Here is a 16,483-nt window from a genome sequence, read left to right as displayed (position 1 = left end):
CCACCATTAAATTCTGCTTATACAAACTATTTGTTTCTTTGGTCTCTGACATACAGATGCTTTGCAGGATGGGAGCACAACTTTACATATCTGAGTAAAACAAAGCTATTTGTACAGCAGGGGCCTCAGATGTCTTTTTTTGTAACCTTCCTCCTTTTTGGAAAAGCTACCAGATCTGTGAGAAACCCCTATAGATCATCAGTGAATGATCTTTTAAATAATAAAGCTGTAGTATTTGCAGGATAAGAAGAATACAATTGAATTATTTATCTTTCTGCCAAGACTTTGCCTGTAAGAGAGCATGCTGGTGTTCGCATAGGGAATGGTATCTCTTGAATAGTACAGAATTGTAAATTCTCTTTATCTGGGAGACTCAAAAGCTCTACCAATATGTAACTCCACTTTTTGGGCTTAACCGATTTGAACGTTGGCTCTGTGCTTCAGAAACTTCCGCTGAAAATGGAATAAACAAACACTGAACTATAACACTAAATAAAAACTAAACGCAATTTCTTTTGCAGTGCAGTGAGCCATCCCTTCCTCAAAGTGGAAGGTAGCATCCTTCACTGTGGTGTGTTTTTTTTGCTTTGTTTTTGTTTTCCTTTGAGCAAGAGTATCTTGAAATATTGTAGCTGCACCACCATTTGGAACTGAGGCTCCTCTGCTGAGGAGCTCTTCCTGTGCACCCTGAGATCCAGGAGCACAGAAAACCTCCAGCTACTTCTGCTCTCATTGAGTTCCGAACAGGTAGACTTGTCTGGACTAAAAACACCCTTCAAGTCCGAATATTTTCTAGTAATCATAATTGGAGTAATTGATGTGGTTTAATGAAATATAGTGCAGATATGGCAAGATGTATGTGCTTCCATAAATCTACATTTAATCGTATAGCATTTAATCTACATAGCTTGCTGGAAGTTTTGCATGGAGTTTTTCCCACCTACTTTGGAAGTGGGTTTTTTACTTAGTTGATCCAAATGAAGAACAACCTCTTCTAATTTTCAGTTTCTTGTAATAACAGTAGGGTTTTTGTTTTGTATTGTTTTTTTTATTTATCTCTTGCTTTGCTTCTTGGTCATAGCCTAACCCAAAACTTTCTTTTGTGGAGAAAGGAGAAGAGAAGTAGCTTTATCTTCTTCAGGAATAATCCTCTTACCTCCAGCTTCATCTCTATGCTGAACTTACTATCGTTTTCTCCCCTGGTTTGGTTAGTATGGGTATTAAAATACAATAATTTTCCAGTTTGTGTGAATTCAAATCAGTTCAAGCATGATGGACTATCGGACATTCTAAATAACTAGAATGTGGTTCTTCTGTAGAAAGAGAAATCCTCAAGAAAGGACATAATATCTAAATTTAGCTGGTATATAGCCTACCCAGTGGTTCCGCCTAGTCTCCTTTTATAAGTAGTAATGATGCAGTAAGGTGTTTATTGTGTATTTTCCTGTCTGTCTGTCTTGTATAGAGTTCAAGACAAAGAAATTGAGTCTGGAGCTCCAGATGTGCAACTTCCTTTTTTTCCCCTATCTGTAACTTCAACATTAAATAACTCAGCCTAATTTGGTCATTTATTAGTCCTTTGGCTTAGAAAATATCATTATAGTTCCTTCTTTGTTTCCTAGGAAAAAAATGCATATCCATGTTTAAGATGTGGCATGTGCTTAGTTCTTTAAATTCAGATTTCTCAATTTTTTTTTCTTTTTCAAAGTCATGCTTATAGTAGGCAGCCAGTTTCAAATGTAATAAAGGTGGCACAATAATGGTTATTAGTTTGTAATTAATAACATAGTGTATTATTTACACAGTCTAGTTTCTTTGGGTTTGAGCAGATTTGCAGATTCTTTCAGGTTCTCTTGATAAAATAAACTGACATATCCAATATGATTTATATTTACATATGTAAATCAAACCAATATGTGTCTAAACCACACATGGAGTAACTTAGTCCAACTGTTTCAGAGTTGGTTACCAGAAATAATATGGGATGGAGTAAAGCTGAGATAACTTTCTATCGCTTTTTTTGCAAGAACATTGCTAATTACAATATGCATGAATAAACTCTTCTTGGTTTCAATGTAAATAAAGTTTCCCAACAGCAGTGTGAGACAATGTATAGAGATGATATTCAATTTGTGACATTTTGATCCTTCTAGATTTCTTATAATTTGCCTAGTTCTGCAGCAGATTTGCCTTAAACTTCGATACTCTCTTCTTGAAACTGAAATACAGATTTGCTCTGCCATAACAGCTATTTACCTTCATTTGAGTTCTGTTTTTGATGTAGGGCAGTTAATGTGTTGCACATGGGGTGGGTAGGGGATATTTCGTATCTAATGTGGAGACACTGGTGATTCCATTAGAAATGACGTCTACATGAATTGCTGGTACTGTTCTGTTTGGATAATGTGGCCCATGATTTATATTCTCTTTGTTGTTTCAGCATTTGAAAGCTGAATGCTGCTGCTGAAACTCAAACTGGCAATTCAGTTCTGCAGCTTTAGGGATCCTCCCTTGTTACCGTGCAGCTAACGGAGGCTCTTTCACTTTAAGCTTGCAGTCTCAACTAGGACCGGATCTTGTGATCAAGAAACTGTTTTTCCTTAGCTTCTGCTACTGGGATCATTCAATCCTTAACCTTAGTAAGATCTAGGCAAGGAATTAAGGCTTTGGTCCACAGAACTGGCACATGGCTTCTTATTAATGTTCAAAGGCTAAAAATCTGAAGCCATTTTGAACTCGGAACCCATCATGTATTTATTTCCCTCTCTAATTTGCAGAAAACTAGTTGTGAAAACAGCCCGAGGGACCTGATATTTTTCCATCCCAGCTGCTCCAGCTGAACTACAGCTGCAAAAAAAAAAAAAAAAAAAAAAAACCCTAAGTATTGTTTCTATAAACTGTTGAGTGTATTTTATAACACAATAATTCCCACAAAATCAGTAACTGCAGTTAATGACTGGTTTGTTAAGGCATTAACTGCACTCAGCTGGGAATGACCAATTTCTCTGGAATGGCTGTATAAGTACTAAGGATAATTCAGTAACACTTTCAAATAATTATTTGGTTAATTAATGGTAAATTCTTGTGGAAATCCTATCAAAGTACTTGTGACCCCCACATTTAATATCCAATGAGTTCATTATGATTCATGTTTTATTGCCATAAATACCAGAAGAATCCATAATGACTAGACCATTATTTTCCAGGGCTGCCCTTACCGCTTTAGGCGATTTGGCTATTCCACCTTGAGTCATAAAATGCTTGATGCTCAAAACTACCAGCATTTGTAGGCCACAACTTTCTGGCACCCCACCGAAACTTTGGTGATTTTTATGAACACGTTTGGCAGAAATCTTTTTTCTTTTTTCTTTTCTTTTTCTTTTTTTTTTTTCCCCCCCTCTTGCTTTTCCATTTGGGGGAATAATTGATGCCGTCTGTACCAAGTCATAAGGAAGTCTCTTTTTGCAGTGCCTGCTTTTTCATGGGCATCCTTCAGTAGTGGTCAAAACTAGCAGAAAAGGTATCACTCCCATGTTTTGAAAAGCTGTTCTTTGGCCAGATACTGGGCAGGGTTTGAACTTTTTACAGCCAAGTCTCCAAACAGTGATTGACTTAGCGATTTATTCATTAGCTTTCAGATGAGTTAAAAAATACAAAAAAGGTCAACTTGGTGCTGGCACATTCAAGTAATAGTCAATAGCTGCCAGTTTATATTTCTGGGAGTGAAGTCCCTATGTAAAAAGATGGCACTTGGCTTGTCAGTGAATTTTCAAACAGTCTCTCACTCCTTACCCTAAGATACAGGGTCTCTTCAGTGTGCAAGAGTAATACTGACGTGTTAAGCATTGGAGCAGTCTTAAATTTGAGTCCTAACGTTTGTGTCTTAAATTGAGGCATGGAAAGAAGTGTGAAGAGCAGTGTAAACAGCTTTTTTTCCTAGCCCAATGAAATTTGAGGGCATAATTTATTTTCTAAATTTCTTATGTTTACTTAGGAGAAGCCTTTAGCTATATGCGTATTATATGCATTTTTTTTTTGTTCATGTAATAGCTGGTTTTATAATGTCACTACAAATGAATGTGTCAGTAATGTGACTCTTCACAAGAGAAGCATGAAAGATAAACATTTCATTATGTTTGCTTAAAACAATTTGTATCATTTTGGCAAATATGGTAGAGTCTGTGCTTTTATTTTTAATTATAGCCACAGTAGCTTAAAGTTGAGCATTAGCCTTTCCCCAGTTGTTAGGTATGTGAAAGGTTGTGATTTAATCAGGTTTTTCATACAGGTAATATTCCACTAGGATCTGAAAGGTCAGATACTTTTTTTAGGCTTGGCATGGGAAAGAATGTTTCACTGTTGTTTTGGCAAATGCTGACTTGAAATGGCAACTGCCAGAAGTTTCATGGGTTTTTTTGGTTATTGAATTTTGAAAGAAGATGCAAATGTGTTTTCTCAGGATAAAGGTACCATATCCTTGCCTCTTAAAGGAAATTCTAGTTCCCAGTGATGTATTTGCCTGGGGCAGTTGCTGCTTGAAATCTTGATGCTTTGCTAAGGTATTAGCTAATGTTTAGCTTAGCTTAAATAAAAGTGGGAAGTAGGATATTTCTGATCAGTCGTATGAGAACTATGAATAAACTGAGTGGTGATCTTATTACGTCCTGGTCTAACTAATATAAACGTTCAGATGAGCATGCTATCCCATATAGTAGTGCAGGGCTAGAAGACGGGACAGCTCAAGAGAGTGCTCAGTCCACATTTCAGCAGTGAACAAGGATCAAACATATCTTAGTTGTTGCTAACAAACATTTGTCTATGCTGTTTTTATAGACCCTTTCAGTTAAATAGTTCACAGCCTCCCTCGCATTTACTGTGCCAAGTTTTCTTGAATCTTTGTCTCCTTGATAAGTATCCGTTAATAAGAAGGCATACTATTGTTGTCTTTGAAATGTGTGAAAAACTCTTTTATTTTCCTAAACTCTTGGTGCTTTTTTGTATGTGAATGGCACTGAATTTCTTCTACAATGCTTTTTACAACAGTAGTTCTTAGACTCTTTTTTCTTTTCTGGCATTGGTGGCTTCTTCAGCATTTCACTTTAACTTTTGAGACAAGCTTGTTGCTTCAACAGGAAGGTCTGCATCTAAGTCAACATTGCATTTGCTGTTTAATTTTCTACCTGGAAATCAGTAGAGGTTTTCTCTGGATGGGCTGTCAGTATTCAGTGTTCCTTTCAGAAAATATATTCCTTGCAAAGTGGGGATAAGGAAATATTTTCAGGTGCTGGGAAGAGGGTAGCAGTCAGCATTGCCTTTGTTTCCTCTTTGCACAAATATGTTGTTCATTTGGCTATGCCAGGCAAGACCCTTTCATTAATGTTGCGTTCTTGTTTTAGATTTTCCATAACTAGGATTTCGGTGCTTTTCATTCCCCCCTTGCCATTTAATACCTAAAATATCAGGCTTACGTTAATATGGATTTTTTTTTTTCCTTCTAGCAAATGAGAACTACAAACAAGTAGCAATGTGTATTCTGTATCACATAAGCATGGATGATCGCTTTAAATCAATGTTTGCATACACTGACTGTATCCCACAGGTATGTACTTTTCTATATGATGCAGTGGTAAGATGCATCCTCTCACAAATGTGCCTGTCTTCCTTCTTCATAGCATAGCTCACACTGACACCCACAGGTGAAAGTGTGAACAGCCATGATGCTGCTGAGTTGATAGTGAGCCACATATTAATAGGGCAGTTTGACGATTCTTGCTGTCTTTTAACAGTCCTACAGAAAAGGGATAGGTGACAGATTCTTTGTCAGTACTCCTAAGCAGTGAGCTGCGTCAGTGAGTTGGTGAAAATACAGGTGACCTGATGAATCCCTGCTGAAGATTGGGAATGCTGAAGAGAGATAAAAATTTGTGCACAGTAGGTCCTTAGGGAACCCCGTGGAAAGTATTTCCTTTACCGTTTTAGGAGGCATTCTTTTCTGATCCCATTGGGTATCAAAATTTCAACATCTCTAGTATTACAGGATATGAGCTGGAAACCAGCCAAGCAGTGTTACATTGCTACATGACAACTCCTTTTTCTAACTGCAGGCACGCACAATAGGGGAGACATGAAGACTGTACAGAAGGCACTGAAGTCTCTTCACTGATCTTTCAGGCTACGTTTTGTCTCGTGACTCTGTCTCTAGTCATAGACTTGACCCAAGCACGGAAACAACTTCCTGGAGTTTTTTCATTGTTTGGGGGTAGTTTTGTTTGTTTTTAAACAAACACCATATTCTCTCTTATTAAGCTTTTTCTCAGTCCTGATTAGGCTGGAGTTGAGAAAGTCTGTGGTGCATAAGTGTAGAAAGCTCTCCGGTAGCTTTTTCAGAATTTCACCATGATCTCTTTTTTCCTGCCAAACATGTTTTTAACATCAAATACATTCAGAATGGGAAGTTGCCATGGAAAATTTTCAGAATGTTTCTAGCCGTTATTTCATGACAAAAATTGTAGTGTTTTTCCAAATACAGGAGGGGGTTTGGAGAGGAAGGGAGAAAGCTGATGGGGATAACTAGTGTACGTTACAAAATGCTCTTGTAAACATCCTGCTGACTGCATTTTCTGCTACAAGAAGGAATTTTATGTTAAGGCATTTGCATGATATAAGGGACCTGCTTTGTTCTAAGCAGTCACCTGCCAAACTAGAGCTCATGCTTTGTGTTTCAGGGCTCACTTTTGACGTGCTTTCAGGGAATCTTGGCATGGTTCTTAGCTCCCCAGTGCCAGATGTAAAGAGCTATGGAAACTTCAGTGATATCATACTCGGAGCTTTAGTGAACATCGTTGTTCTGATAGGCAGTGGCTGCTCAAAGTAATGCTTATGGGGCATTACCCAAAGCCCGGTGGAATAGGAAACGTTCCCACTGCCTTAATTGGACTTTGGCTAAAACTGCAAAATTCTAAGGATGCCTGTGGCTGTTGATGTTTCAATGATCAATGTAATTATTCACAGATTGTGTCTGGAGACTGTTCAAAAAGGACAAGCTGGACAATCAGAGCATAAATTTTATTGATGAATGTTTAAAATTAGGACAGTACGACAACGGTAGCAAAAAAATAGGGGAAGTGGGTATGACATCAAGAGAAGAAAACGACCTTTTAAAAAGGACTTGTTGCTACTTGATTCTCCCTCAGAATAGCAAATTCTCTTTTCAATAATAGTATGTGCCCCTTTTGTGGGTTTATTTTGAGGAAAGGAGTATATCTAAACTGGCAAATCTTCAGTAAGGAATGTTAAGCTGTTGTTGCAAGTGATTGGAAAGTCTGTCCCCTGTTGTCATTTTCAGTGTGTAAAACGCTTGACCAGGGGCTTGCGCGTGCTGTCCCGGGTAAACATCCTTGTGGATTTGAGGAGTTAGTGGGTGCTATTCTAGTAACAGTTAAAAGTGAGTATTAACAGTTCATTCTTGTTTAGACCTCAGCAATGCGTGTTTTGTTTAAATAGGTGCAAATGCCATCCAGATGCTTATAAAAGCCTTTATGGGTAATAACCTGGCCAATCAAAGGGCATGGTTAGGCAGTGATGTCATGGCGATATTTAATATTTTACCACAGAGCAATGTGCAAGGTTCTCCACAGCTACCCACATGTTTTCCACCGCAGTTGTCCTGTTTGGCCCCTCTTTGATCTGCAAGCTTCTTTTCAGCTTAATGCTGGTAAACGTCCTCTCTTGACAGCACCCTTTGCTCCTGTCCGCCATTATCTGCTGAAGTTCAGAAACCAGAGCATCACTTCAAACAGCAGAGCTAGGGAGTAGCCGGTCAGAAGAGATTCCTGAGGCATGCAGTTCTGGCATAATCATTCAAAGATGTTGGAGCTGGGGCTGGGGAGGGGGTTGGACAGAGGTGTATGTGAACGCAGAGCTGTGGGGGTTGGCCTCTGGTCACTGGTAAATAAGTGAAGGCAGGTGCCAGAGAGTCTAGACACAGTGATTTCAGTCCTGGTCTGTGGTATCTGATACTCAATATGGGACTTGTCTGATTGAACACTACTGCCTCTTCATTGCACATGCTGCAGTCTTTTTACTGCCTTCCTGTTAAATCAGTAAAAGATGACAATGGACATAGTAAAAGCAGAACAAATTTAATTTTAATATTTCCTATTTGGCAGCAATTACTCTTCCTTTTGAAGTGGCACAAGAAGCAATCAAATTAAATGAAGACATAATGGGAAACATGGAGCTCGTATGAAACTATTATTTTAAAATTTGACGGAGTTTAATTGAAACTGGGTATATTTTTTCCTTTTATAGAGAAGTAGTTCAGTAATTAACAGTGTAATCCCATCCGGTTAAACATCTCTTTTCCACAGATCTTGTATTGTGTAAGTAATGAGAATGTTTCCCTTCAAATTATTCAAAGGGCTTTAAAAATCTCTTTTTAAAGGTTTTGTAGCTGAAGGGTTGCAGGGGGTGATTTTTGAGTGGTCGTGTTCTATGCATTAAGTAGCTACGTTCTTCTCTGCTTAATTTCTGCTTATGTGATCATCAGGCTTACGGATTTAATAAACTAAAGGTTTTAAAAGTTCTTAAACTCGCCAAGGGAAATCTGATTCTACCTTTCCAAGACAGAGAGGAAGAAATCAGTGATAGCTTTTAAATCAGTACATGAAAGCCCCAGGAAAAAGACATTAATCACTGTGTTGCGACCTAAATATGTTTTATGTATCTGGGGGTCCCTTTGGAATGACAACCTGCTATCTGGCAAGAGATAAACGTGCTGAACTGCTGCAGTAAACTGTTGTGGAGTGACATTCCTACAATCCTATTGTTCCCGATTTTTCTTTCTCTCCATGGATTGCTTACCCTATTTCTCTCATGTTTAATGCATTACGAACTCTCTTGCCACCAGGGGGCAAGCATACAAATATTTAATGATTAGAGGAGCTGCTTTCTTCCCCCCTGCCCGGTTTCTGACACAGCTGAGCTATGTGTATTGTATTTTATGTCCTGTCTTATCTTTCAGTTCAGTTGTTTCTACTGCCAGTAATCTCCGTCTTGTCATCACACTGCTGTGCATTATAATTTTGACATGCCTTATGAACTGAGCAGGCTTTAGGAGCAAAACGGGGGATATCCTACAGCCCCTCAGTGGGGAAGTAGTGCTGCTTGTCTACTGTAGCACTGGGAAAAAATGAAAGGGGTGTGTTTGAGCCATGTTCATGTATTCAATATGCTGTTTTAAAAAGTGTCACGTTTGTAGTGGACAAAACTAGAGTAGATATATGGCCTGTATTGTAATGGATAATAGGGGAGCCAGGTGTATAAAAGGATGGCAATCTAAAGGTTATTTGCCTGTGGAATCTTCCAGGAATTCACTGACACGTACTAAACTGTGGAACAGGATTAGAGGCAACAGCCTATTTATTTATGTTGACCTAGGTTGTTCCCTTTTGTTACCAAAAGAACAGAAGTACTACTGGGAAGTCTTTGGCTGGTATACAGCAGTGTTCAGTTCTAGCAATGAGAGCTGCAAGAATAAAACACGCTGCTGCAGATACACCAAAGCAGATTTACCTATCAACAGAGTAATCTCAAAGCATAATAGTAGTACAATTATTCTGCAGTTAAATATCTGTTTAAACAGTATCATTATTTTATTAAACAGCCAAGTATTACTCTGGCTTTCCGTGAACTAATAGTTCTTCTGTATTAAACCTACCTGATATTTCAAAACAAACTTAGTCACTCAGAAGCTTGTTTGTTTGTGTGTGTGTATGTGTGTGTGTATGTGTGTGTATATATATATATATATATGTGTGTGTGTGTGTATATATATCTATATCTCCCCTTTTGCATTTTAGAAGCATTTTTATCCCCAAATAGTGGAATCATACATCCTGTGACCTTGACCTGTGTTGTTTTCTTGTGTCTGTAGAAATGCTGAATATTAAAAAATAATAATTAAAAAATTTACTATAGTTGACATAATAGCATTGCTCCTCTTCTAATGCTTTGGAAAGATCGATGAGTGACCTGTGTGCTTGTGTTTCTTGGCAGTTAATGAAGATGCTCTTTGAGTGTCCTGATGAGCGGGTTGACTTGGAGCTTATTTCCTTCTGTATTAACCTTGCTGCTAACAAAAGAAATGTGCAACTTATCTGTGAAGGTAAATGTCCTGAAACTTCACTGTTTCCTTGGGGATGACAACACTCTGTTAAGATATAAATGCACTAGTTTGAGTAATGATTGCAAGCAAATGACCATGTCCCTCCCAAATCGGTCTTGGTGACAGAAGTGACGCTGAGTGGCCACGCTTGCCCACATCTCTCGTATGTGCAAGCAGTTCTGTAAAACGCACTGGTGACCTGAAAATGATGGTTATATACAGAGATCAAGATTTTGTTCTACCTGATGCCTAAAATCTTTCTTTAGCTAATCCGTTTCACCTGTCAAAACCAAATTAGTAGTACAATGAAGACTTCTAATTACATCTTTCCATTAAAAACAAAAAAAAGAGAGAGAGAGCGAGCATCCTTTGGGTTCTAGTGATTTGTTATGTGGTATAGATGGGCTCTGCTTTTCATTCAATAGTTCAAAGTTGCTCTCTCCTTAGCTCCCTACACTGCTCTTCAGGTTTCATTACTTTCATAGTTACAGTTTGAAGCAGCACATTATTATTCAGTAGCTCTTATTTTCACATGTACTCAAAATTTTCACCCTTAACCTCTACAATAAATTACTAGAATTTAAATCTAAAAGGGACAATTACAATCAATTAATTCTATGGCCAGCACTTCCACTTAACACTTCCGTCTATAGCCATGTACAAAGGGAAACAAGGATATCCAATTTTGCATTAAAGGTTTAAAAGAAAAAAAAATCAAGCTAATAGCACTTATTAAAAAGGCAAGGTGATCATTTAGAACCATAAAAGTGGGACTTGTCCTGTGCAGTCAGATACTTTGAATCTGTGTATCTGGTTTTTATGCATATATTCCCACACAATGCATTCCATTATATTCTACATGGCTGGTAAACAATCTTGTAAAGCATAATGATGTGTTTATTCTATGGAGTGAAGTGCAGAGGTCCAACATCTCCACTCACTGTAGTGTGCTAGTAACCTGACCTATTCTTTCATAAAGTGAAGGTGGGTAGGGACAATTTGTGAGCTTACAAAATATTTAGAGTTTATGCTGGGAACATATGCAGAATTGTTCTAGTGATGGAAATGAACAGTGTGCCAGGCTTCTTTTGGAGGTGTAACGCGCATCTAAAGCCTTTAGGTATTTATCTGACTTTCTAACACGAAGTGTCCCACCAATACATATGGGCATAGTAGCTGTTTTATAGAAATTATAGAATAGAACAGGTTTGTTCCTTTCTAAGTAAAACCTGGAAGCAGAAACAGTTTCTGTCTAGATTCTTTACCTTTCCCTTTTAAACTTTTTAAAAAATAAAGCTATTGCTGTATCTTTTTGATAGGCCAGTACTTTCCTTCTTTTTATTTGGAGGATTTGCTAAGTGGTTGTTTCTTTTCAGGAAATGGTTTGAAAATGTTAATGAAGCGGGCTCTGAAATTTAAGGACCCATTGTTAATGAAGATGATCAGGAATATTTCACAACATGATGGGCCAACTAAAAACTTGTTTATTGTAAGTACTAGCTATTCCCTAATGTGATCTCTGTCTTTTCCTACTGGAAAAGACTCTGGATTTAGACATCTGTTGTCTTTTGCTGTTACGGGTATCCTGTTTGGTCCGTACCCACTTTGGCTCATGTGGTTTGATTAGTACTTATGTTTTGTTCTGTAATGCTATTTCAGTTGATAAGTCAAGCTTTGGATCCCTTGCTACAGGGAAACAGGTCTTCAGCTGTATCCAATAAGTCCCTGTTCCAAAAAAAAACCCTCATAGAGACAGGGCAAAATAAAGGGGTTTTAACTGTACCAAGTGGTTTGTATAAGTGGATATTCAGATCTGTTTTAAAAAGTCTCATAACACCTGCTTACACTTGAAGTTCCCTTCTTCTGAAGGGACTTACTTGTCAAGGGCTCATTGTCCAGCACTGTCATTAGAACTAAATTCCTAAGTAGAATTGCTGTAAATATTGAATGCAGAATATTCAGTTAGCTATGTAAACCCTCCCCCTTTAAAAACAAACAAACAAAAAAGCATACTAATTGTGAAATTTTAAGTGTACTATTAAAATGAGCATTGAATATCAAATCATCTTAAAACAGTACAGTATTAGTAAGTAAAACTCATGGCTATCCTGTGTTTGGAAACCTTGTAGTCACTTCTCAAAATTTTTAAGAAGAGGAAACCATTACTGTCACTCAGGCAGTATAATGCTCACTGTCTTCATTCCTTTTGTTTTCTAGCAGCATTCATAAACTTTGTTAGTGTGCACAGTAGATACTTTTTGTCTGAAGAAATGGTCCACATCTCTTAAAAAGGAAAGGAATGAGAGGAAGAATGCTCAAATGTTTTCTTGAATCATTCTTCAACTGATAGTGAAACTACCTTACTAGCCTCTCCTTGTTCTTTTGAGAACTAGTTCTGATTTGACTAAGTTGTGAGTTCTTCAGAACCCCAGGCTGTCCATATCTAATACACTTGCTATCTATCTGCTGCTGTTTTTTCTTTAGGATTATGTTGGTGATTTAGCAGCTCAAATATCAAATGATGAAGAGGAGGAATTTGTGATTGAATGCCTGGGAACACTTGCAAATTTGACCTTACCTGATCTTGACTGGGAACTTGTGCTTAAAGAGTATACGCTGGTTCCATACCTCAAGGATAAACTAAAGCCAGGTCTGTACAAAGTTTGGTTAGTCTTTCAAAGTAGAGTCTGTTTCCCTCTGGTATTTGTGGTTGTTTTAGGAAACATAACATCGAAAAACAGAAGTGTATGTACAAATAAAGTATAACTGCCACCAGATTAAGAATTTCTAAGGGACAGTGCTTTCTGCCATCTGACTTACCAGGCTCTGCAGAAGATGACCTCGTTTTGGAAGTGGTGATAATGATTGGAACAGTTTCTATGGATGACTCTTGTGCTGCTCTGTTAGCCAAATCTGGAATCATTCCTGCGCTCATCGAGCTTCTAAACGGTATATTGAGAACTTTGACTTTGGGCCTTGCTTTTCAGAGATGTTTAGGTGCTATAGCTGCCCGCTGACCCAGATGCACCATTCCTTTCCCCTTGCAAGACAGGGGAAGGTGTTCTGTTTATGAAAGGAGGAACAATTACTCCATTACTGATAAAGAGATGCTGACTAATGGTCTAGTTGGTTTGGTATAACTGCACGTGTACAGTTCTGGCTGCAGTATGTGTATTTCTATTTGATTGGAGTGGGGAAGAAAAGAGTTTGTGTTGTCAGGAGATGAACCTCACATGCATACCATTGAAGTGTCTAATTGACATGTAAGAGCTAGATGTTTCTCTAAACACCAAGGGGTTCTGTTTGTGAGACCTGAAAACTGAAACTGTGTTTTGCCTTTGCAGCTCAACAGGAAGATGATGAGTTTGTCTGCCAGATCATCTATGTCTTTTATCAGATGGTCTTCCACCAAGCCACCAGAGATGTCATTATTAAGGAGACTCGTATCTTTTTAAAGAGCAAACGTTTAGAACTTCAGTTCATTTGCCATCATTGATACTTGGCCCATGTTTCTGTTGCATAAACCTCTTGGTCTCAGAGGTCTCTTTGTAAATGGTTTATTTCAGCTGAAGGGGGGGGGGGGGGGTGGAGGAAAGCCAAGCAGCTTAGGTACATAGAGGAACTGCAAGATGAATACTAAAGAGGAAAAGTTAATTTGATTTGAAATGGGGGGGCATTGGACCAGATGACCCGTTAGTTCCTTTCCAATACAAATTATTCTATTATTTGTTTTGCAAATCATAGTCAAAAGTCATAGTCTGTAGAAAAATTATACAGAGCATTGGCAAACATCTTGTTGCATTGCAGCATTACATGTATATGTTGCGTAGTCTGAAGTTAACAAGTGCATTAAAATACTTTTAAGATACTTTAAATACTCTAAGACACCATAAACACAATCCACTTCTGTATTTTGTGTCCACCTAATTATTCTTTGCATTTTGTTTGGCATAAGTCTCCCAGCTTCTCCATACCATCAAAACTTGGATTTATGTTCCTGGCTTTCCTCTTTTTCTCCTTTTTTACCTGACTTTTGGTGACTGAATGTTCTTCATGTTTCCAGTTCCTGCATGTAACAGATCTGGTAAATTTTTGATAAGATACTTGTAACTCATCCTCTTCAATCATTTCTTCTCATTCTTTCAGTCACTTCTGATGTTGAGCTTATTCAGATGATCCAGAAATTTTGGAAAGAGATACTAGCTGTCTTTGTGGACCTTAAATGAGTATTAACTTTTACTGAAACATAAAGAACAGATTTAATAGAACCCTTGCAAAGATAACTGATTAGTGATGTACTTTGCTAACAACATAATAACTAGCTGTTAATGTCTTTTCATCCTTTGAGCTCTGATGCATATCTGAGAAGCTGTTTGGGAGGTTGTTCTTTGTCTCCTGTTTGGACTCTGGGATGGCTAGCTTTTATAGCCCCCCCCCCCCCAAAAAAAAAAAAAAACAACAAAAACAACCCATCTATTTGTATTTATCTGTAATGATAAAAAGCCTCTACATTCAAATAACACTTTTCTCTTTCAAATTAACAAGACTAGTAGTAATGCTATAGTTTGCACAATAGACCTATTCTCAATATTTTTGAAATAAATTGAAAATGTTTTTTTAACATAAAATGCTCCCCAAAAATTACAAAGGAAACTTTCTCAGCAGATGAAACAATGCCACACAAATTTTTAGAAAACATGTTAGTCCAAAAGGCATATAATGCATGGATTTCTGGGACAAATTGGAGCATGCATTCTTTGTAAATGGCACATAAGTTTTCTTCAGAAATTTGAAAAATAGTCAGGTGTCTTAAAATGTGAATTACTTTAATTCACAGGGAGGGGCTAGGGGGAAGGCTGCTGAACTTGACATATTATGGAAAACTTCACACTGGAGTTCTTGATGAAATTTGCAGTTGGAGGAGCCCAGGACTGTGATAAAACTAGCATTTATATCCTTAACTGTTTCTTCCCAGAGGCTCCAGCATATCTTATAGACCTGATGCATGATAAAAATGCTGAGATCCGCAAAGTTTGTGACAACACTCTGGATATTATAGCGGTAGGTCTGACTTTTCTCACGTGTCATTCAAGAACCTCTTTGCATGACATAATTTGGAAATAGTCACTGGATAGGAATAATTTGCACTTGCAGACTGAAAATATTTTTTCATGAGCAACTTCTTAATCACATAAGTGAAAGATGAATTTTCATGAGACAATGACAGTCATTATTCTGGGCTGTGTACCAAGTTTCTTTCCAGAAAGTGCATATATACTTTGAAAATCCATACCAGTTAACAACATACTGCAAACATTTTTTTAAAGAATGCTTTTTTACTGGGAAAAAGAACTATTAATAACATTGCATAAATATGTCAAGCTTTCATTATTTCCTAGTTCTCCAAACAAATGGCTCTTGTTACCCAGCAGCTTTTATTCAACTTTTCTTTAATGCCTGATGCCAGTGTTTGTTTGGAGCGAAAAAAATGTGGGAGGCAATCCTGGAGCTGACTTTTTTTTTTTTTTTTTTTTTGCGCTGGAGAAGGTTATTAAAGCAGTTAGTATAATCTTGAAGTTTATAATGTTGTCCTCAACTCGTGGATAGGTTTCCTTTAGCTACACAGCTTAGTTTGACCAACCACTCATTGATCAGAATAAACTTCTGGGGACAGTTGTTTTGTATGAAACTTGGAAAAAAGAAATACTACTATATTGTGAATCCCTATTGCCTTATCAGCTCTTATAACACATATAGCATGTGTAACTTGCTTCTGAGAATCCTGTTTTTACAGTACAGTGTAAGTCCTTGACTCCAGAGGTCAAGGTGCTCTTCATTAAAGCAAAAACAATCTGATATTGATTCCATTTAGAAGTTGCATTTCATTGTTAAAATCCTTCTTGGACTGTTTAATTGGATGGACTGTTGACAAAAAGGAATTTCACTATGTAGTAGTGTTTTAGCATTAACTAGATGTCCAAGTCTTTTGGATCTGCAGTACCTATCATGAAAGTCCTATATCCAAAGAGAACTTAGTTATGAGTTGAGGGTATTATTAAAAACTTTGACTGCTTAAATGCTTTTCCTACCATCTACTCACACTGTCATCTTCAGTTGAATTATGAATATTGCAGCTTGCTCTCAGGGAGGTTTCATATAGAGTAAGACCTAAATTCTACTCTGCACAGTACTATAGTCTCCTGTCCTTTTCTTTTATACTCCAGAGTAATGCCTCCTTTGTCTAAAGTAACAAATAAAATTACATAACATTTTTTGTGTTGGATTTTTTTTTTAATCTGGCTCTGCTTTTTGCTTCAT

The 16,483-nt window shown here is 37.5% G+C and overlaps 1 protein-coding gene across 3 annotated transcripts in view; it reads left to right on the top strand.

The window, feature by feature from the left end:
* KIFAP3 (kinesin associated protein 3) overlaps window positions 1–16,483 on the top strand; it is a 72,387-nt gene that overhangs the window by 22,910 nt on the left and 32,994 nt on the right. For 2 of the 3 annotated variants that reach the window (XM_067300654.1, XM_067300656.1), the window contains exons 11-17: window positions 5,499–5,599; window positions 10,057–10,165; window positions 11,542–11,654; window positions 12,650–12,815; window positions 12,989–13,114; window positions 13,510–13,608; window positions 15,141–15,226. In XM_067300654.1, coding sequence (XP_067156755.1) covers window positions 5,499–5,599; window positions 10,057–10,165; window positions 11,542–11,654; window positions 12,650–12,815; window positions 12,989–13,114; window positions 13,510–13,608; window positions 15,141–15,226 — 800 coding nt within the window. The remainder of the gene's footprint in view (window positions 1–5,498; window positions 5,600–10,056; window positions 10,166–11,541; window positions 11,655–12,649; window positions 12,816–12,988; window positions 13,115–13,509; window positions 13,609–15,140; window positions 15,227–16,483) is intronic. The other variant, XM_067300655.1, reaches the window with a different exon arrangement.

This window comes from Apteryx mantelli, chromosome 8 (assembly GCF_036417845.1).
Source record: "Apteryx mantelli isolate bAptMan1 chromosome 8, bAptMan1.hap1, whole genome shotgun sequence".
NCBI lineage: Eukaryota > Metazoa > Chordata > Aves > Apterygiformes > Apterygidae > Apteryx > Apteryx mantelli.
The sequence above is the reverse complement of the archived record's forward strand: the minus strand, read 5'-3'. Positions and strand labels throughout refer to the sequence as shown.